The sequence below is a fragment of the Larus michahellis genome, chromosome 16, assembly GCF_964199755.1.
Source record: "Larus michahellis chromosome 16, bLarMic1.1, whole genome shotgun sequence".
NCBI classification, from domain to species: domain Eukaryota; kingdom Metazoa; phylum Chordata; class Aves; order Charadriiformes; family Laridae; genus Larus; species Larus michahellis.
The window spans coordinates 9872433-9895356 of record NC_133911.1 but is presented as its reverse complement, the minus strand read 5'-3'; the positions used below and the strand labels follow the sequence as shown (position 1 = coordinate 9895356).

The window sequence follows — 22924 nt, the reverse complement described above, 5'->3', positions numbered from 1 at the left end:
ATGAAGGCAGGTAACACATGCATCAGAACTAAACCAAAAATGCAAAGCCGTGAAGACTGAAGTCAGGGTGATTGATTAATTAATTATTTATGGTCTCAACTCAGTTGGAGATGTTGAAAAACCCCCAAATCCTCAGAGCATCTGCAGTGAGTATTTACCTTTCATAGATGTTCAGATGGGTTAATTTCAGTCCCTTAATTAGTTCACAGACCAGTTCTGTTAGAACGAGCTAATGGCGTTTCCATAAAGCTCTCAGAGCTGTACGGCCACCCTGGAAAGGTATTTTTTCACCCATAACCACCAACGCCAGCAGTCACAGCATCAGGAACAACCACCTCAAAAGCCCATCAAGGAGCCTTGGGATCGCAGAGGTCTCCTCCGAGACCAGGACAGGAGGAGCCACCCCGCAGCAGCCCAGACCCCCGCGCACCGCCCCGCTCTCGGGTGCCCGGCGCTTGTGCCTGTCCCGGGGCCTGCTGAAGCCTGGACTGACTTTGGGGTGATGCTGCGGGGAAGGAAGAGGGAGACAAGTGAATTATGGATGCGAGAAATGTGAGCAAACGCCCTGCTCATCCCAGTCGGGGTGTCTCTGCATTTCAGGAAAAACGGTTTGATGTATTTGCCTGGCTCGGAACTCTCAGACCGATGCCTCTCTCCCTGCCAGCCATCTGCCACATCACTTTTAGTCCTCCAGGCACACATGGCCAAGAGAACACGCTCCCAGCCTCCGGCTGCCACTCCGCTGACTCTCTGCTATGCTACACTCTGATATAAAAGCTGTAATACCTGACAGAGGTCAACAGCTTTAGTAGCTGACTCCGGTCTAGGCTGAGTAGGGCTTGAAGGAACAGCACTTGTTCTCAGCGAGGCAAGAACTGGACGCCGTCACGAGCCTCTGACCAGGGGGAGGCATTTTCCCCCAAGGCAGAACTAGAATCCGCTTCTCCTCCTAATTCTGCACGACACCAATGGTCTGAAACAGGATGCGAAACCCTTCCTGCCGGTACAGCATTTGGCCTCGGACCTCCACGCACACCCTGGCTGTATCATCACTAACTTGTCTTAAACGTGAAATTCTTATGAGAACAAAAGAATCAACAAAAGCCTCACACAGCTTCCAAGACCAGAGGAATAAACCTAGATGAACCACAACATGGAACAGGTAGAAGGGTGAGGCTGTCACTTCACCAGCGACACAACGCTTGGATTAAGTCATTGACAAACCTGCTTTAGGGCAGAGAAATTTGGAAACATCAGGCAATCAAACTGTGAAGCCTGTGAAAGAATGTGATTAATGCAAAAATGTGATGAAACTAATGCGCTTGGCTCCAGAATTTCATGGCACACCCAATACTGGAACCAAATCTGATGGCTTCTTGGCGAGCAGTGCCCCTCTGTGTTCCCTGAACACGGTTATCCGTGTCCTCTGTCTTCTAGGTCTGATCAGAATCTAAAGCTTTTATTTTAGCTACACTTCCAAGGATGCGTTTCCCAGGATATGTACCCATAAACAGAGACGTGTGCATGCATATATACTCTGAATAATTGTGCAGAATCTCACTCTTCCCTCCTGAGACATAAAAGAGCCAAGTGTTATTAAATTTACGGCGAGTTTGTTGTAGTTTTCACATAATTTTCTTGATGCACTGCAGCTTTTTTAACAGGCTGCCACTTCCTCTCCTGTTTAATGTTAAGGTACTTGTCCAGTCTCAGCTACCCCTTCAACATCTTGGATTTCTGTCTAAGGTTATTGGTCCCGGGGGCAATATTTAGTTTAGCAAATGCGTCATTTTCTCTCTTCTGCCCTCCAACTTCGTGTGGGAAAGGAACACAGGGGTCTGCAGAGCTCGGGATGCAACAAAGGAGCGGGGCAAACTCAGATTAGCGATGCTGCGGTCGGCGCGAGGCCGATCGCCCACTGATGGTGCAGAGACATCAGAATGTACTTCATGGCTGTGACCTCCAATTATGGAAAGCTGGGCATGACACCAGCATCCCCCTGGGGGCAGGGGTGAGGGGGGAAAGCAGACCTGGTATTTGTTGACTCAGACGTGAGCACCTAGGTTTGGTATTGTGGCTCCCGCAGTTAATTTTCTCTCGCTTACAGACCCACGTTATGCCTCATCTTTCTTTCACTGCAGAAAGACGTTTGTGTGCATATGGGGACATAGTCTCCAGAGGAAGACGTACAGTATAACTGTGGTGTGAAAGAAAATACACTCCAGGGCGGGTGCAGAGAACGCCACAGAGCTGCCTGTTTGCAGAGCAAACTTCCCGATGGCTCCGCGCACCTCAGCAGCCTTCTCTGCAGACTGCAGAGCTCGGGACAGCAGCAAGGGATACCCACCCTGGAACATCCTGCTCCACGGAGCCCACCCGTGAACGACAGCAACCCATTCCCACCTGACGCTGAACCTCACAAACATGGAGTGCCCCCGGGGAGACCTCCCTGCCGAAACTGCCGAGGGTCTCTGCGACCCAGTAGGTGCCAACAAATGGTGCGTGAAAACGCAAGACCACAGGTGCATTTTTTTTTCCCAGCACGCGGAGGGGACCTTTGCAGGGATATGACCTTTCTGGAGACAGCCTGGGCAGGTCCCACACTATGCATCCCAGCAGTGTTGGACAGTGGAAAGAGAAAGAGCATGCAGACGTAAGTTGATTTTGACAGTGACAAATGACTCCTTTGCAGGGAAGGTTGGTGGCAGTGAGAGACATCGTTATCTAGATCAACCCTTTGTAAAGAAAAAGAGCAAAAAGCCTCCAGATACTCACACATCGGTTTGAGCTGCCCGATGAGTTCCTCTTTTGTCCACTTTGCCCATTCCTTCTTGTCGGTGTTGATGGAGCACAGGATGGGGCCGCACGGTTTCCCGCAGTCCTCGATGGCAGGGACGTTCAGGTAGTGCACCAAGACGATGTCTGGGTTCTGCGGGGAGAGCACAGCAAAGGTTACGTCGTTAGGCCTCTTCCCTCCGCTCAGGGGTCTCTGTGTTTACCTTCCTCATTAAAGCTATGACAGAAAGCGTCATAATTAGATGCCAGCGTGTGCCAGGTTTCCCCGAGACCAGAGCTGCTCCTTAGAAGAGGTGCCAAAAGACAAGGCACAAGAGCGCGCAGGTTCCCCCGCCCCGGGGGCCCTGTGCTTCCACCTCTCCTGCTCCCGCGTGCCCAGGCCAACCTTCTCCAGCCCACGCAACGCCCGGAACGGGCAAGAGTCCTGCCAACACCGCTCGCAGCAAACACCAGGCAATCTGCTTTGGGTTAAGGGACCTGCGGTCTGTTTGATCCAATGCTTTCCATCAGTTCTAGTCCACACTGGGCTATTTCAAGTATATGGAAATTCACCGGAGAACATCACTAAGAGCCACGCTTTCTGTACGGCGGCAGAAAGAGGGAGGGAAGGGCCAGGGAGGCTCACAAACAGTACTACAGAGCGCCCCACCGACAGGCTCCTTTCAGACAAGCCCAAAATTTCTTGCCTTTGGAAGATCTTGCAGCTCTGCGATGAAGACAGCGAAGCGCAGCCGGTGTCCTCTGGGGAGCTGCGGCGGGGCTGCGCCACGCTCCCCTCTCCCCGGCACCTCTCGGGGGCCACGGGGGGCTGTGGCTCCGTGCTGATGCGCCGTTCCGAGGCAGGCGCTGGGGTGGGGAGCCGGGCGGGCGAACGAGCCATCTCAACAGCAGCAACACAAACAACCCCGCCAGTTTCCCAACAGCATCCCAGGGAGGTTGTACAATACATAATAACAAGATTGAGAAGCCGATTTCTCTCCCTTAAGTCATTTTCTCCGAAGTTCACCAACTTTAATGACTGCTTTGGAATTATTTATAAAAATAAATAGGATAATGGCGTAATTAAAACTCTAATGTTTCATTAATGCTGTTAGAGCCCTGTTCTGAGTGGGAGAGGGAACAGAAGCCATCATTCTTTGCAAAGGTTGTGCTTATGGGAGCACTCGCTTACGAAGCCTGCCGAGAGCGGGAGCGGCACGTGGACACCCGCACCAAGGGAAGGCCGGTGGGAGACGACTGCTGAGGGGCCAAACACAGCACGGAGGCGATGGGCGGCGTGACGGGCAGCGGCTGGAGCCAGCCCAGGGCACTGCCCAACGCTGCCGGGCGCGGGGCCGACCCTGCACCCCCTCCTGCACCCCGGGGCATCCTGCACCTCCCCAAAATGAGGGGGCAGCCGGTCACATTCCCCCACTCCCTGAGGCTCGACAACGTGGTGCTGGCAGCCGAAAGGCCACCCCTCCACGTGGCGACCACGCATGGCGGCATGGCCAGCACAGAAGCCCAGGGAGCCTGCCCCCCCGCCGCATCCCTCGCACGCCGGTACCCAGCAGGGCTCCGGGGACCAGACGCCTCCCTCTGCCTGGAGGAGAAGCTCTCTCTCAGTTAGGAGGACCCACAGGGATAAACTTGCATTTTTTCCCCTCTATTGATGAAAACTCCAAGCAAGGGATTTTCATTGAAGATTCTGCTAGATTCCAGTATCAAATTCTTGCAGCCTGTGTTAAGAAGAGTTGCATCGCCCAGGGAAGAGGCAAGGAAACCTAGTAAGGAACTGCTAACATCTCATTTCGGAGCAGTTTTGGAAAGCGCTAAAGCAAAGAAAACCGCCGGCTCTTCTATTCCCGAGATTCTCCTGGAAACAAACAATTGGCCTTTCACGTTCAATTTTTACACATTCAAAACCTCCCGTTTCACAGGGCACGTCTGCCCCAGGTGAGAGACAGCCAAAGGAGGGCACATTGGAACGCCGTACCCTCTCCTTCCACATCACAGCGCAAATCCTCAGGTCACAAAACGGAGCCACTTTTTCCTTCCAGCCTTCCTGTTTCAGCCTTTAACGGTGGCAGTGGTGACAGCCGGGGCTCCCGGGGAAGGAATGGGGCGGCTGAGACACTTCCAGTGGGAGCAGACTGAGCCGCTCGGGACCGGGAGGAGACCAAGGGGAGGGCTGAAACATTACGGTGCTCATGCATAATTCAGAAAAGATTCAGATAGTACAAATGATTACCTATACACCCAAATAGTCTCCATCAGCTAACTTAATGTAATTAGTGATTTAGATGATGAAGTAATAAAAAGTAATATGCTTCAGAGATTTTGCGTTAAAGACACCTCTTGCTGTCAGAGAAGTTTCAGAGGAGAGCAAGGACACGCTGCCATGGCAGTGCCGGGCGACTCGGCAGCTCTGCAGATGCTTCTCCCTTCGTTTCAGATAAACTGTATTTTTTCACAGCCTGATAGCGTCTGTTTGTCACCAGCCAAGTCAGGACGACGGGGCTTCCTGGCTTCATTGCAGCAGAAGCAAGCGGACCTCAGCGGTGGGCTGGCACCGGAATTTATGCTTTTTATATATAAAAGCATATAAAATAAACACAGAACCAACAGGGTTGTTCCTTACGTCTACATCTAAAAGTTGACCTCAAATTGTCAAGTCTCATGAATGCCAATCTACCTAGTAAAATGAAATGTTTTGACACAAATTAGGAGAATGTGTATGTTTTGGAAAACTTGAAATCCCAGAGGAAGTTGCTGCCGTCTGTCCCTGACCCGGGCACGGCTCCTCGGGACCCTGCGCCGGGGACACCCCGGCCCCTCTGCGGGGAACCTCCTTAAAGGGCGGTGGAGGGGTTTGCTCCAGCATCCCTGGTGCTGCGGGTAAGCGGGGAACGGTGTAAGAAGTGGATAAAAAAAACCACAAAAAGCTGTTAGTTTTGATAAAGAAAAATGCAGCTGCAACATCTGTCTGACTCTTGTTTGCAGCTTCATCAGCACTAAGTGGTCAATAAATCAGACTGGCACGGCGTTACGTTTCTTCCATGGCTCAACCATTAATCTAGTGCCAGTTCTCATGAAAAATGAAGGAGAAAAACTATGTGATAGTGAAAGTGTATACATTATCCAGAAAGTAATAATAGCACATAATGGCGCCGCAGACCTCCCTCCCAGCGTGACTGCTGGAGCTGCGGTGCAGCCTCCCTGCGCTACCCACTACGCGCTACTTAAATTAACCAAGTAAATCAGCTATTGTTTGTTCCACCAGCCCACTCCATGTTTATATTTTTCCCATCAGCAGACACACAAAGCTGAAACGAGCTGGGCTGCTCCGTCTCCGCAGCTCTGCCGGCGGGGAGGGCAGGACGCGGAGCGGAGCAGGGCAGCCCGCGAAGGGCTGACGGACGGGCCGGTACCTGCAGGGAAACCTTCCCCATTGCAGCAACCGCCTCCTGCTTCCTCCGCTGCCCAGAGCCAGCCCCCGCGCGAGGGGAGGTCTCCCTCCTCAGGCAGGGCAGAAGAATCACAAAAAACCTCTCCCTTCCTGCTGCCCCCATCCCAAAGCATGCTCTTTTTGTTCTGTCCTTTTTTTAAAAAAAAACAAAACAAAACAAAAATCGAAAGCCATTCCTGTCCAGCTTTCAGCTGCTCTTCAGCTGCTCAGCAATGGAATCAGCTCAAGGCTAAATCTCCCTGGCCGGGGCTTCCAAACCACTGACGACCACAGCTGAAGATATTTTAGCTGAAAGTTTTGCATTTGTGCTCCCTGCTGGAAGGATAAAAGGAAATAAATCATCCTCAGGGACGATGAGCATCGGTGAATTTAATCCCAGCCACCCCGTAAGGAAATTACCCCCAAATACAGCCACCAGCTCTGCTCTGCTGCGCACCCCGTCGCCCCGGCCGTCGCTGATACCCGTGTGATTGCCGCTGTGTCCAACTTACAAAGTACTATGCGTTATTGAAAACACGGAAGGTGAAACCAGCCTTTTACCAGACCTCATGGCTAAACCACGAAGCCAAAGGGCAGAAGGAGCAGAGAAGCGTGGCAGTGGGAGGCAGGACGGCTCCTGTGTCCCCCCGCTCCCACCCCTGAAATGATAGAAGAATTTTTCCTTTTCTGAGAGCTGTTCACTCACGAGGTTTACTCTGTACCCCTCAAACCATCCAAAAGGCTGAAAAGGAATCTCAGCTTTCTGGGAACATAATTCACATCCACCGCTGTGGGGTGACTGGATCAACACCCAACAGATTATCACACAGAAAAATATGAAAGGTTTCTGCCGTTTTGAGAGGCCGCCACTACGTGATGCTTCAGCGCCCACAGGTAACTCGAGAGAGGTACTGGGAGCGCCTATGTATCATCTATATATTATCTATATATATATATTATCTAAAAACAAACCAAGGAATGAAACCATTCCAAGACACGTGGAGGTGAGGACCATAGACACTGCTATAAATAGCAGAAGATTCTATCTGGACCGTTTCCTCTGGATTTTTAATGGTTTGAGAGCGGAGCCTGGGATGGTGGAAGCACAAGGCACAAATACACAACACACACACACAAGTGACGGGATTTCTTCCTTCCCAGAAACTAAATGCCAGCTTTGGACATGATTACTGGTTTGAATCCCAGCAATTTCTTTATCCTTGAACTGATTTCTAATTGAGGTCACGCTATGGAAGGCAACCTGGTGGCTGATGCATTAGAAAATATTAATCTTTCATACTAACAGTGAAAACAAAAAAAACCTGGCATTGACTTTAAATGCACAACCCATTGCCTTAAGTTATCTTGAGTTGGGCATGTTTAATTAGGGAGACTGAGACAATTAACAGACATGCAGCACAGCCCTGGTGCCCTAGAGCTGAAGCACCTGGAAGAGCGGGGACCGAGAAGCCGAATTCGTGCTGCAGAGCGGGACCCCTTTTGCTGGGAAATCCATTTTGGCCTGCACGGCCCTCGGAACTCGCCTCGGGTCCTCTGCCTCCAGCTGCATGAAAGAGCTCCTGGAACTTGTGTCCCCTCAAAAGCTTCCTCAGGAGGAGAGGACACGTGGGGTCAGCCAGGCAGAGAGACATCAGTGCATTTATCGTTTTAAACCCGGTTAAATCAGCATCCTGACATGCACTGGCTCAGCAGCCGCTGCTACATGTCATTGTCCTTGCTGGGGACAGGAGCATCAGGTTCCCTCCAGGGAGGTGGACATCCCCTCCATCGCCGCATCCCGGCCATGCCTGGAGTCACCCTATGGATACCACAGGTGTCTCCAAAGGTCGGTCAGCCCACAACTCCAGAACAGAGTCATTTTTGCAGTTTTTCAGCCCAAAATCTTTTGAGGTTTTGTTTGTTTAAATCCACTAATTTTGAAGACAAGAGACTGGCAACAGGCCGATACAGCTCCGTGCACCACAAACAATGGAACGATGAATCGTGAAGGGCTTGGAAAGCTAAAAAAATTATTTCAACCCTCATGCAATTATAGAAGTGAGATTTCCTGCAACTATTTTAAAGGGAATCAAGATTTAAGAGGGCTGTATGCTTTATAGTGCGCTCCCCAGCTCCTCTCCAATACCCTGGTAAGGGAAGATAGAGTATAATCAGGAAAGTAATTGTACTCTGTTCTACATTTCATGTCTCAAAAGAACGACTAGGGGTTACGGAACCACCGCAGGGCAGGGTTTGGATTAGAAAAATACAGGTTTTCCTTTTGTTATTGTCTTTTTTTTAATCCTTCTTTATCTTTCTTCTTCCTCTGGCTGCTCCTGGCATCCCTTGATAACCCGTATGTTTCTCCCCATAACAAACGGTGCCTGTCCCCTCCCTGGGACACACCAAGGACACGGGAATCCCCATTGCTCCTTGGGAGCATCGCTCTGGGGTCCCCCACGGCCTGCAAAGAGCACCCCTGGCCGAAACGCCTCAATACAAACAGGAGCGAGAGCCCCGTCCTGAGCAGCTTCTCCTGGAGCCCCGCAGACGCATCGCCCGCGGTGGATCTCCAGCAGAGCCGAATGCGGAGGATCCCGACGGACGATGTCAGGAGAAGGCAATAAGGGAGCAGAAACAGGCCTGAAGTCCTTTTCTCCCCCTTAAAAGAAAGGTCCAGGGGGATGTTCAGGATTTATCAGTAGGGGTGGTTTGATTTGGATCGCCCCAAGAAACAAGCAGAGTCCTGTCCAGGGGCGATCTCTGAATACGCCTTACTTTGGAGTGAGCCTGCAGCAATCCCGAGGGGTAGGAGCAGCGCAGGGGTCAGCCCCGTCATCATCAGGCAAACAGCGCCAGCAGCAAAGGAAGAGTCTTAATATAGAACAGACACCAAACACTTACTAATACATCATCAAGTGTGAACTATTTGAAGGTATTTTATATACAAACAGCTGCCTCTGAATAGTCCTGCGGATCACGTTTATTTAATGTGCACTTTGAAAGATACAGAAAAATATAGCGCTGTAATTTCTGGCCTCCAAAGTTCCAAAAATAAATTGATTTCTGCGTTGCCTATTATCTTTCATAGCAGTGCCTCTTGTGCTAGTAAAAGGTATAACAGAAGGATGATACCGCACAACTAGAAGCTTGCAGCAAAATAAAACAAAAGGCACTTCTCTTTCTCACGCAGGTATTATTCTTCCAGACAACGGAAATTTCTTTTCATCGGCGTCACCGCTTCCCGCTGGAAGCTTTAACTTGCGGGGGCAGCTGACAGGGACAAGACCATTCTGCCAGGAGCTGGGGCTGCTTCTGTTTATCTGCAAACACCCGGCGGAGCTGACGCGGAAGCGCTGTGTCCTGGTGCCCGGGGACAGAAGCGTGGCAGGGAAATATCCCATCTTGGTTGCTGCTGCGGAGCAGGGAACCCACCGGAGACACGAGAGACTGGGAAGGGCAAGGAGACCCGAGTCCCCGGCACCCAGACTTCAGCTTCCTTGGAGATATTATCTCTTAACACACACCCTGCTCTGGAAAATCACATAATAATGGCAATGGATGGGTTTAACCCAGCTGCTGCATCTAGTATCGATTGCCTTTTAAAGGAGACAAATTTGCCATGGAAATCACTGGACATCTCCTCCTCCTTTCTGTCACTTGCTCTCTCCAGTTGTCCAAGGTTTTACAACTCATTCTGCAAAAGCCTTGAGGTTCTTCAAACAATAACTGTGAGGGCAAAGCAAAGGTTTCTTTGGGTTTGAACTCCTACGAGGTACTCTTCCTGACAAACGAGGCTTTTTACAGACATAAACTTCTTGCTGTACTGCGCATGTACTGCTACTCCAACGCTCCGCCTTCGAAGACTGACACTTAAACAACACCTCTATGGTTTCTTCTGTTAAACCTCCATATTGCAACCGTTTCCAGAATAGTGTAATTTCTTCTACGTGTAAAGCGATGCAAGGAGACAATCAAAGCCACCTTATACTTCAAAAGTGTCCTACACGTGAACTGCGCTTTTCATTTTCAGAACATCTCAGAGAATTCGCTAACCAATACAGGCAAAGCTATATACCAGGATTACCTGATTTAATAGCAAAACACGTCTCTTTCTAGGGTAAAAGAAAGCAAACGCTGGAGAGCACAAAGTGCCAGTAAGGACCTCCATGGTCACCAAAGCCGCAGAGTTCTGTCCCGTGGCTGCGTTAATAGTTCAAACCACGTTACGCCACCCACCCACACAAAGAGCAGCGCCAAATTAGCACAGACAAATGCAAACTTTGAGATACTGAAGATGATGTAGCGGTGCCAGCCTCCTTGAGGCTGCTATTCTGTAAAAGATTTGCTACAGCATTCTAACTATTTCTCTCCAACAAGTGCGAGGCAGAGATCCCTCACTGACATTTGTGAGGACTTCTTATTTCCTCCGCTCTGAAGCACAGAGTCTCCTCTCCCTCTTTCTGTTTTTATCGCAACCTTTACATGGGAATTCTGTCATTGCATTTCAAACAGGCTCAGGCAGAGCTCAGCTCAAAACACTTCCATCTTCATCACCTTCCAGAAATGCCAGCATTATACAGCGTGCCCCAAGTGGCTTCTATCCTTTCCCAGCTCACCCAAGCCAGAGACGCAACAATAGCTCATCTGAAATAAGAAGAAATTTTAATTTCAAAGCTCCGCTGACATTCACCAAGTGCTTTCAAAGTTTATATCAACAGAATGCACTGCTTCAAATCCTGGTTTGAATGCAGATGGTGCAAATTTTTTCTCTCATGTGCTGATGGCCTAGTTTGGCTCAATAACACTATTAACTTTTAAATATTAATGCATTTCTGTGAATTAAGAACAGTTCAGTGTGTACCTGAAGATACCTCACTTTTTATTTTTTTAATTGGCATTGCTGTAGGCAGACCAAGCAATGGGAAGCTGACATTTCCAAATGCCACACAAGAAAACCCCAGGAGAACGTACCCAGAGCTCATGACAAGCGTCCCCCCCAGAGACACGCTGTCCCTCGGCGCTGCTCCTGAAGCTTCATCAAGCTCTAAGCTCGATGTATGATGTATGCAAATGTGTTAAAATCATTTGGAAGCTGATTGCCCCTCAAAAATGTGCATGCTCCCCACAGCAGCAGCACGCGAGTGCCAGCATGCGGGAGCAGAGGATCCAGGACTGAGGATGCGTCCAAGGGTTTGCACGTGTGACAGGGGGAGAAGACCAGCACCTCTGTGTTTCACAGGGTGCCATGGACTCCCAGCCCCGCACAACCCACCCGTACCAACCAGAAAAGGAGCTTTTTGCAGCACTGGAAGGTGATGGCGGCTCCCCCAGCATCCTGGGGGCCGGAGCTGTGCCGGGGTCCCACAGCCAGGAGGACGCAGGACTCCCCACCACCGCTCACGAGGCAGGACGGGCTCCCCACACAGCCGTGCTCAGCTGTTGCGTGCCCACCCGTTATTTCTGGCTGGCACCTGGATCAGGGAACGGCTTCGACAAGCCTAAGGGGGATGCGCTGCCCTTCCCCGACCAGGACACGGCGGGCACCAGCCCCATCCCCGTCCCCCACATCTGCACAGCGGGGGCAGGACACGGGGCTCCCAGTGCCTGGGAAAGGCACAAATGTGACCTTGGCGCCTGCCTGGAGGAGTAGGAGATAAATGCTACTTAATGCTTCACGCAGCCTATACGGTACATGGTAAGCCAGTGAGTCCGTTTTATTTTTACTCTTTGCTCTGGCTCTGAGGTCTTTGTCATTAATAGGTTCTTTAAATTTGTTAACTTTTGATATCACTGGCTGGTAATACAATTCCTGGAAAACAAACATCAATAACGTTCAAAACACTTTCATAATCTTGGCTTTGATAGCCTTGCAACACTTCTGTTCCTACGGCATAACCGTTATGATGCTGCTATATAGCATATAGGTTATTCACGGAAGGCTTTGTTGTGCCTGGATAACCTTTCCAGACAAGAGTAACCCCCAGTGCCTGGGAATTCAAAGTTCTCCTCCTCTGGTACATATTTTGGAGTCCAACTTCACTTTGCGTTGGACGTGAGGGCTCAGAGAGACGCGAGAGCCCAAACGACAGATGCACGGGGAGGCCCGCAGCACCGGGGCTGTCCCCGGAGGCAGAGACGGGCAGGACCCGGCCTTCGCCAAACTGCCGTCTCCGGGACGGGCACGACTCCTCCGCTCTCACTACAGCGTCTGGCTTTTTCTCGTTAGGCATCAGGTCCTAAAGAGGACTCATGGCAGCCAGCGGGGAACTGATGCGGCACTTTAGGCTGGAAACAGAGGATCCTAAGGCAAAAAAAAGCATCAGAGTTGAGTTTCTTCCAAAGTGCAAGAAAAAGATTAGTAGACACCCTTCTTTCTTCTTCAGTATCACTCAGAAGCCTCGAATTTCCCCAGACAGAGGAGATTAACAAACAGAGATTAGCATCTAAGAGCTGCTGCTGCAGGCGGTGTTAGATTGAGCCCAGCTCTCGGGGCCTCCTGTGTCTGTACTTCCCGACTCCCAAGTTGATGCCGTGAAATCCATAAAGGAAAGGTGAACCTGCCCAGTGCTGCCGCGCGGCTCAGAGGGGCTTCTCCCACCTGCTGGAGAGCAGGGCTGTCTCCTCACCAGACCCTCCCGAGGGCCCCAGCCCTTTCTAGCCGTGCAGGCGTTCGCGTTTGTTTTAGGGAGATCCTCTCGTGCCATCTGACCATCAGGCTTTGTCGCTATTCCACATGTGAGATCAATCACAGAACCACCCCCAGGGTGGGCACACGGCTCTGGTCAGCACCGACACAACTCCGAATTCAAAGGAGCGGCACGCGTTGCTTCCTGCCCCCTCTTTGCCCAAAACCAGGTCACTCTTCCACGCACCAAGAGAAGGGTAACCTGTACGTGAGCCCGTCCTGCCCCAAGCTCCCAGGGCGGAGCAGGCGGCCCGGCTGCTCACTGGAGATACCGCTATTTGCGGTGAGCACGAGGGGTGCTGCAACCCGGCTAAAGCAAAGTAAATTGCCCTTCAGCCGAATCCATCAGCCTCAAACACACCGCGTGGGAGCAGCCCGGTAATTTCCTAGCAGATGACAGTGCACCGATAACCTCAAAAGCCGTGTTATTTAAGCAGAAGAAGGTGAGGTTTGTTTAGCCCTTGGGCTCAGGCTGAGCGGATGACAGATGCCAACGTTACAGCCAATTACATTTTTAAGTGGTGAGAGCAAATTTATCAGGTGAGCATTTGGAGATGTGGCACAAGAGAGTTACCGGCTTCTTTGGTAACTCCATGGCTGTGTCTCACCTTGTCCCTTGGGAGATTCTCCCTGATATTTTTATTTCACAGTATGCTCCAATAACAGCAGTGATGTTTTGGCAGTGCCTTCTGAAGAATGTAACAAACAGCAATGCGCTTGCTGTTATATGCAGAAATTCCCCCCCGCCCTTTTTTTTTTTTTTTTTTTAAATTTACTCACCAAAAGTGTCTATGAAGTGGAGATATTTTATAAATTGAGTGCTGCTGCCTGTGGAGTACACTTACATTAGCAAGAGAAAAGAACACACAATGCCAACACCACCGTACACTTTACAAAGTCTGAAAAGGCAGGGAAGCTGCTAAATTTCAATAACAGACGCAGACTATTACACGCGGCAAGTCATCTTTCATTTTACCCATCAGCTACTTAACCCAGCTACATACACTGCTATCTTCTGAGACGTACCAAAAAAGCAGCGGTAGTCGGAACATCCAGTGCCAGACACAGGAATAATTAAAGTTTAACACAAGTACTTTTCAAGTTTGTAAATGCTAGGGAAAGCGAGCGCAGATCAAAGGGGGTTTTTTCAGCTTGGGCATCAATGCACCTCAGGTAGCATCTAAGAAATAGGTAACTCCAAGGAATGACCAGCTTATGGAAAGAGTACTTGAAATCCCAGAAACAGCAATATTCTCCGCTATCCAGACTTTCCAAATTTACTGCTTTTTCATTTCTTTTCCTGGCTGCACAGAACACAGAAGAGGAATGGAGACCCTTGTCTTACTGTCCTTTAATAAAACAACAGACCAGTTTTTCTTCTTCAGCTTGCTCACCTCACACCTGGAACTTCATCATTAGACGGTGCTTCTCACGCACGGTTACAACCCCTTCAATAGCATAAAGAAGTATTAGAATACAATACTATTATTAATTAGTATTAATAGCTAGGAACGCCACCCCTGCAGGTGTGCGACACAGAAGAGAAAGAAAAAGAAGAAAAATGTGATTTGGTGCTGCAGTAAGGACAGTGGCTCCTTCCCCCCCACCCCCTGGGGAAGGGCATTTGCTGCCACGGGCCGAGTGGCCCCGGGGCCGGTCACCAAAGACCCCCCCTCCCCGAGGTCTGTGAGGGCGTGTAACTGCTGGAGACCATCAGGTGAGAGCGGCTGCAGCAAGTTCCTGGCCATTTGTCAGCCACACATACAGGTCACTTTTCATCACGCAGCGCCTCAAGAAAAGATAAAAGCAAGAGAATTGATCTGAGCTTCTGTCGTTACGTGCGCCACACATTACTGCAGATAAGATTATTTTTGAGAGGGATATTGCCATCCTACTATGCCTCCTGGCTGTTACTGGGCGCTCATGGCGGAGCGCGTCTTTTTCTCTTTTGCTCCCGTTCCCCTTCACTGGGACAAATTCTAGTCCCCTCGTAACAGTTTACTACGCTCCAGTTTAAAGGTACAAGTATATCCCTTACATTAAGGGACGAACTTCATCAAAAGGCTTTTTGCAAAGTTATCTTTATAGTTGCTCAAGGTGGATCATGCTATGCAGTGCCAGAAAATTTGGCCAGAAAACGCCAATATTTAGCATTTGTACATATCCTGCATAGGTTTTCTGCCTGGGAACGCTTTTCTTTTGCCAGCAAAGACTCCCTTCTGAGCCAGAGACCCTGCCCAAACGCCTCCCATTTGCTGCCAGACACGAGCGTCTTCTCTCACCCCGCCACAGACCATCACCCTCTAACGCCGCCGGAACGGAGACTCGGTGCCGACCCCGCCGCAGCCCGGTCTGGGTGACCGCACTCACGCCTCCTCGCAAACAGCTCAACGGGAGAGGTTTTCGTCTTGGCAGAGACACGGGGGCCGTGGCTGCTCTCCCCCGCTCATCAGGGCACTTCTGTCGCCATCGGGAGCGTTTCTGCCACCAGCCTGGGCTGCCGAGCACAAGCACTGGCAGAGACGCCAAATACAGCAGAAGTTCGAGTCACCGGGATTCCCCGTGTTACTGCCTACTCCTTCTCAGAACAACCACGCACCCGAGGTGGCAAACGCCCAGCGCGGGAGCGGCGGCACTCAGCTCTGCGGCGACGGCACCCACCGCCCCTCTGGGGGCTCTGATGGCGCCGGCACCCTCCTGCCTCCACCACGCGTTGGGTGACAGACGCGGGACGGCAGAAGAGCAAAGGGGATTCTGTTCTCGTTACACATGCAGAAGCCGATGAGGTTACTCCTACGCTGTGGGACAGGAGAAGCGGCGCTGCCCATCCCAGGGCTGCTGCGATGCCGCAGCGTGAGGGGACCGTGTCCCGCTCCGCCAGCCCGAAGGGCAGATATTCCACCTGACATGTGCTGTCTGCCCACGGCGTCAGGGAGCATTAAAGACACCCGCAAAGGAACACGCAGTGAGACTACAAGCGGCAAAACCAGCACAGATTCCCTGCAGAGTCTCCATTGGCTCTGGATCAGCAGAGCATCGTGGACCGCAGCATCCCTCTCTTCAGGCAGAGAACGTTTGATGACAAAACCCCGTGCACGGCAGAGGAGATCCTCCATCAGAGCTAGCTTGAATTTTGACTTCCCCAGGTTTCCTGATGTTTTGCGCTATGTCAGAAGTGTTTCACCTGGCTCAGTATTGCAAGAACCTGGAAAACGTCACTAAAGTCCTCCCTCCCGACTTGCGCACACAATTCGGAAGTGAGCAGAACCACCACTGTGCCTAAGGAAATTAAAGCCAGATTGTCACTGTCTGCTGAAAAACAAAGCACATCCCTGACGTACAGAAAGCTGTGAGGTACCGACCAGGGCGTCTGGCGTGACAGGAACGGTCCGTACATCACCGTGGTTTGGGGACGGCAGCAAAAGCAGATCCCAGAACTCGAAGGCAAGTTCTCAGTAATACTGCAAACGCCCCGCTAAGCTCAGTGCGGCGTCAAGTCATTCTTTTTTATAGATAGAGACACAAGGAAAAAATGAAATCTAAAAAGCATTGTCAACCTGAATGATTTTCCAGGTTCTTGTCACTAAACAACCATCATCCCTCAGAGCATAAGAAAGGCAATAAACCCAATAGAACTAATAAAGGAAAACTGTGTGGAGCTTGACAGATCTGGCTGTCCCTGGCATGTGACAGCCTATTTTACCAAGCAGGCAAATTGAAGCTGCAGCAGACTCGTCCACGGGATAAGTGAGACCCTGACAAAACCAGCACTGACTCCTGTTTTTTTTAACGCTATTCAGTTCTACTAAGAAAAGGTCCATTTTGAAAGACCATTGAAGAGATTTTGCAGACTATATTTGCAGCTGCTATAACAGCTGCTCAATAATTGCTGTTTAACTTCTCGCCTCCGCTCGACACCAGAGCACGGACGGAGCCTGTTCTCCAACACCAGCCGTTCCTCACGACTGCTGAAGGGATGCGCCTCACCTTGCTAATATTGTTTGTCCACGTATGGAAAAAAAACTGAATTTTTATTTGTACCTGAAATAATCAGGGAAAACCAAACTAAACAGCTTTTCAACATAAATACAGTGTGGAAGAGCTACGCTTTGAGGTTGCGGACACCAGTGGGACGTTAAGCCCCGTGCTGTTCCTGATGCTGGAGGTCAGACACCCATAGTCCTTTGCTGGATTGATGAGATGGGGCTCAGGTCTGTCCACAGCGCGGAAGGAGAACCCTTCCCAGGCTTTGCGTAGCTTTCCCGAAGCATTTTGCAGGGCAGCGGGAAGCGGAGCATCCCCAACGGTGCTGGGGGGAGCAGCCCCTCCGCTGGCCGTGGCACTGCGGGTCCAGCCGCCACCGCTCCCTTCCATCCGCATTTCTGGGCGCCGAAACCCACCGGAAGCCGTGGCTGTTCTCCAGAAGCTGGAATCCTTCCGTGCACTGGGCCGACCCGAGATGGTTTGCAGCAAGAGTCTGTTACCGAATTCCAGACTTCATTTATCAGAACCCGTTACCGTTTCCTCTGTGCGCTCACTGAATGAACGCGCTTTTGAAGTCACTTATTTACCAATAAATTACAATGGTCTGAAATAATTAGCAACAAAGTAAATTGTTTTAATTGATCTGAACTTTTTTACGATGCGGGAGGTTCGTTTTATATAATTGCACTTTCTAAAGGACTAAAATAGCAAATTAATCACTCGGAGCTTGCAATCTCTAAAACGCTCCGTATTCCGAAAGGCTGCATGGTTGAAATGAAGAGTAAATCCACACTTCCAGGCTCGTTCGTGTTTGTAACAGACCTTGAACCTGCCTCATGGACCTTGTAAGAGGTCAAGGACTTCTCTACGTCAAGGGATGCACCGAGGCAGCAAACCACCGGCCAGTATTTTACGTGGGAGGAACAGAATTTTGAGACATGCCTGCTCTTGCTGCACTATTCGTAAATAACACTCACAGGATCTTTTATTTTATTATTTCTTTTGTGGATCAGAGATGATAAAGGCTATGCAGATTTCAATAGTTTCACCTGGTATAACCTCAGCAAATACAAAGATGCAGAGGTCCTGTGAGTAAATACCTACACCTCGCTCAGCCCCTTTCTGTCTGAGGAACGGCAACATGGGCGGAGCGGCCACCTAAACCCAACAAGGTACGCTGCCAGCTGGTATAAATACATTTTCTATTCAAATTGGTTGGGGGGGTTCACAGGAAGTATTCAATTTATGAATAGAGTATGTAATAGATAGAATCATGTTTGTTAACCAAATCAGGCTTTCTTAAAGGCTGGTGAAAACTTACACTGTTTCGACTCTTCACATACTTAAATCGCAGGCATCCAGCGTGTTATCTGGTGCACTTTGATACCTCAAGGCCTAAATCACAGGCATCCGGTGTGCTGTCTGGGGCACTTTGACACCTCAAGGCCTAAATTACAGGCATCTGGTGTGTTTTAACACTTCAAAGGGAAGAGCTAAGTTGTGAGTTAAGCTGAAAAGAGTCTCCCCAAGGACACTGATAAAGATGAGGAGCCTTCAGCCTCACGACCATCAGGAGGCGGGACAAGACCGACCCCCTAGCAACACGTCGCTCAGACACGGAATATACCAGGATTGACACATATACGGGAACCAGAAGAGTATATATAATCAACTACTTTCGGGAAGGGGTGTGCGCCGTTGGCGGAGCAAAGACTCCCCGGCCGCCCAGCGCTGTTTTGCTTGTTGCCGCTTGCTTAATAAACTAATTTGATTAATTGGACTGGTTCCTGTCAATTATTGGGCCTCAATCTATAACAGAGTATAAACGGCATCTTTCAAAATAACAGTTTTAGGCACAGATTAGCTCTCCATCCTCGTTGCTTCTGATAAGGCTAATCACCACCCTAAATCAGTGTTTCAGCTGAACCTGACACTGGAAATCACACATAATTATACTGATTAATTTTGCTGAAAACATACAGTGTTTTGCTATAGAAATGTAAACATAATAAGGTGAAAGGGTGATACAAATAGCAAAAGCTGACTGCTGCTCAGAAAAAAACCCCACCCAGGTGCAAAATACATTTGAGCGAGCGCCTTTATTGAAGGAGCAGTGCCGACTCCCCCGTCTGCCTGCCGCCTTCCGCAAAAAAAGCAGAGGAAAAATGGTGGCAGCGTGACTCAGGAGTATAGCTGCAACCTACTAAAGGCATCCAATTATTTGTATATACACATTGGAATAAAATGAAGTGGAACAATACAAAAGGACTGCTTGAAACAGCACGGGTCCCCCAGGCCACTGGCGTGTTGAAGCGCTGATGTGGCCAAAGAAAGAGGCAGATGGAGCAGGGGAGCCCGGGCAGAGGGAGGTGAAGAGAGAGGCGCTGGGAAGAGGGGGAACTCCAGCCGGTTTCTGGGAGTGAATTATTTAACAGCTAGTACAAGAAATATAAAGGGCATCGCAACACAAGGAGATTGTAAGAGGAAAATCCCCTAAAATTAGGAATTCCTCCTTTTGTTATCCTTGTGCACCATAACATTTCAGAAGTTGTAGCAGCTCTAGAAACACGCTGGTCATCAGCGCCTAAATACAAGATACGGTTTCTACGAGGGGCGAATGGGCACCGAATTTCAGCAGCGCCTGGTAATTTCACAAAAGCAACCAGCAATAATACACAGTACTTAAAATGGAGAGAAATGCATTTCTTTGTAGCTGCATCGTGCTGTGCAATGTTCTGAAAAGCCACTGGAAGAAAATCGCTTGGGTTTCATTTGTAAAGCTGCACTTAACCAAATACTATTCACCTTCAGACACGTTGGCGTGGAAAAGTAGCAAATTACTTGTTTTTCCTGTAGCACCTAAAATTACAACACCTATCCTATGGGTCCCTCGTTACCTAAAATCAGCGCTCGTGGAGCCAATAAGGTGCCGTAACCCTTCTTCCCACACGTGGCCTTTTGGGGCAGCGGCTCAAATCCTTTGGATGGTTTGGCTTATGTCCTCGCAAGCACAAAACCAGCCTACGGCAAAGCACCCGCATCCCCCACTGTTGTAGGATGGGTTCTATCAAATACAGCATTTTCTAGGGACCTTTCGCAGCAATTACAGCGTGGTATGTCTTGCTCTCGTGAAACAGCCCTGCCGTGGCACGGGGCAGCTCTGCGCTCCCCAAGTGCTTGCAACAGAGCTACGGAGCATCTCGGCCGCAGACAGATTTTGGCAAGGAGGACCCAGGTTTGCTCCGTCCTGGCGCAGAACCTGAAGATAAACGGAAGGGAAAGGCAAACACAAAGCTACACCTGAGTAAGTAACATTAACTCTGACATGGGGAAGCTGTGATGCATTACTCACCCTGCTAAGTTTAATGTATAATTTAGAAAGATATCACCAAAATGGAAGAGAGAAGCTCTTAAGCAGCTCTGAAGGGTATTCAGCTCTGGCATCGCACGCAGTCAGAGTCTAAGGGCAGCTGCCAGCCCCGTGGCAGAAACCCACCCCTTGCCCAAGAATTTGATTTAGATGTGTCTCAACACTCCAGCACTTTAGAAGTAACTCATTCCTTTTCATAGGCCGGATTTAGCCTTTTTGTTGAGCGCTAGGTATTAACCCCCTGCTTGATAACCAAAAGGCATCAGATTGGAAAGCCCTTATCCTCCAAGTGCTGCTCAGCGTAACACCCAGACTCAACGAGGCAGTTTGAACCCGCACCTTGGAAGTCACAAATGTCTTAAATTGGACTAGAAAGACCATACAGGATGCATCGCCACAAATAAAAAAAAAGAATGGGAAAAAAAATAAATCAAAGCTCACATAACACATCAGGTGATACTATTTTGATTTAGAAGAGTCTAAGTGACAGCCATCCTGCCGTATTATTTTGAAGATATATTTATCTCCTGGAAAATGAGAGCTTTACTGGGGCTTAGGGAATGTTCTGCCCTTTCTGCTTTGGAGGGATGGTGCAGAAAAGGGACTCTCGAGCTGCTTTTTGAGGAGGGTTGTACGGGGGTGACTCAGTCCAGCACCTGCCTGACAGGGGAAGCATTAACAAGGAAAGGTTTTCAGGTTTTTTTGCTGGCTGAACTTGCTTAAGTGTCCCCTAGGGTCCACATTTCAGAATTAATGACTTCTGATACTGCTCACGCGATCACCATGTTGCCACTGTCCATGCATATTTTCGTTCAATTTGAGTTTACCATGTTCAAGAACTGCATGACATCTTACAGCAGTTTCACAGTATTTCCTTTCCTTAAATCAGATTTGACTTTTGTTGCTCTTTAGTAAAATTCATCGTCCCCTTATTCAGTATTTCACAATAAAAAAAATAGAGGTGTCGTCTCTACAATTTTGGGAACAATCCCTCATTGTACACAGTATTTGTATGACACCTTCTTTTCTCTTTTCTCAGTCAGTTAATATTAATCTTTTCAATTCTCTTTACACAGTCCCTTTCCCGGGAGTGATCTCTGCTGCCCTCCCTCAAATCCCCGTCTGGCCCCTGCCAAACGGGACCCTCCCGTGCCGCCCACAGCCCATCAGACACGGCTGCAGCCCCCGGCTGTCTAACAGTAGTATATGAACTTTGTTTTAATCAATCCCCCTACTTTTTATTTTTATGCAAACATCTTTTTTGCTTCTTGACCTCAGTGGCACATCAAGAGAAAACCTGACAGCCCGTGACTGTCTAACCGTATCTTAAACAAACCCAAACAACCAAGAAAACCCCAACCACCTACAGGACTAAGAAACAGCTTTCCAGTTTTCTCCCTCTTTCCCAGCTGGCCATTAAAAATATACATTATAAAAGGTCTTGATTCTTGGTGGCCCAGTACCCAGAGCACCGTGTGCTCCCACAGCAGCGGTTTCCCACCCCTGGCTGGGGCTGCCCTGGGCTCAGTGCCCCCCAGGAGGACGGAGATGCTTCTCGGGACACATCCTCACTGCAACTGCTCCGTGAAGTGCTTTATCACGCATGTATTTTAAACTCTTGATAACACGCATGCAGAGATAAGGGAACAGGAACTCGGGACACAGTTTTATAACATTCTCCCGGTTTCTAGCAGTTTATCTCCAGAAAATATCAGTATGTCTCCCAAATCCTTACACATTAGTACAGCTGGTGATATCAGCCTCTGCGACCCCAAACAGTACTGCCTGCAATAATTTACTCAGAATAATCCGCTCAATAAGGGAACCCTTGTACCAAAAGCAGCCCACCTCCAACTGCCTGAACACCAGGCACCCGTCTTTGCAGCGAAAACCAGAATTTGTTGGGCTGATGCGCTGATATTTACTCAAAGCAATGAATTTACTCAAAGCAATGACTGTCCACGCACCTTTCACGCAATGACCTTCAGCGTGCAGGAGGAGAGCAGGTGGCGACCCTGAATTCCCATCCTTTCAGAGGTTACGCCGTGGCTGGCAATTAACCTGTGACCAGCATTTCACGCTGCCACACAAGCCGGGGCCACAAAGCGCCCGGAGGGAGGACGCTGATGGCTGCTCCTACAGCCCAGCACCGGCCGCGAGGCCCGGCCGGATCACACAACGCTCAGAAGAGGGGCCTGGGAGTGGGAGATACTGCACACGAGGGTAATCCAAGCCAAGTCATTTACAAGGACACGCAGCTGGACCTTGTAATTCTGGATACAGCAGAGAGCACCTGGGAACAAGCCGTCTCCCCAGACGTCCTGCGGCGGAGCAGGACCGGCGCTCGCTGCCGGGACGCGCGTATAATCCCTGGCATGCTGCTAAAGCCCACGCTCCCCTGGGATGCCCGCAGCCTAATCCTTGGGAGCTCTCGGCAGAGATTTGCAAGGAGCTGTTTCACTTGGCATTGAGGTGGACCGGGAGTGCTCATGCAGCTGGAGCCATCTAAGCCTGCACGTCTTTATTTTATTTATTTATTTATTTATTAGCAGCACAGATTGCGCCCACAGATTCTGACGTCATCTGAGTTCAGAGATGCAATAAAAAATAGCACACCCTTCCCAGGGCTTTTAGACTCAAAATCTCATCAAAAAGAAAT

The 22924-nt window shown here is 49.7% G+C and overlaps 1 protein-coding gene across 5 annotated transcripts in view; it reads right to left on the bottom strand.

Annotated features, from left to right (window-relative positions):
- The window catches only part of CAMTA1 (calmodulin binding transcription activator 1), a 296378-nt gene that overhangs the window by 57078 nt on the left and 216376 nt on the right, over positions 1-22924 (bottom strand). For all 5 annotated transcript variants that reach the window (XM_074560717.1, XM_074560719.1, XM_074560718.1 and 2 more), the window contains one exon: positions 2776-2929. In XM_074560717.1, the coding sequence (XP_074416818.1) occupies positions 2776-2929 (154 nt within the window). The remainder of the gene's footprint in view (positions 1-2775; positions 2930-22924) is intronic.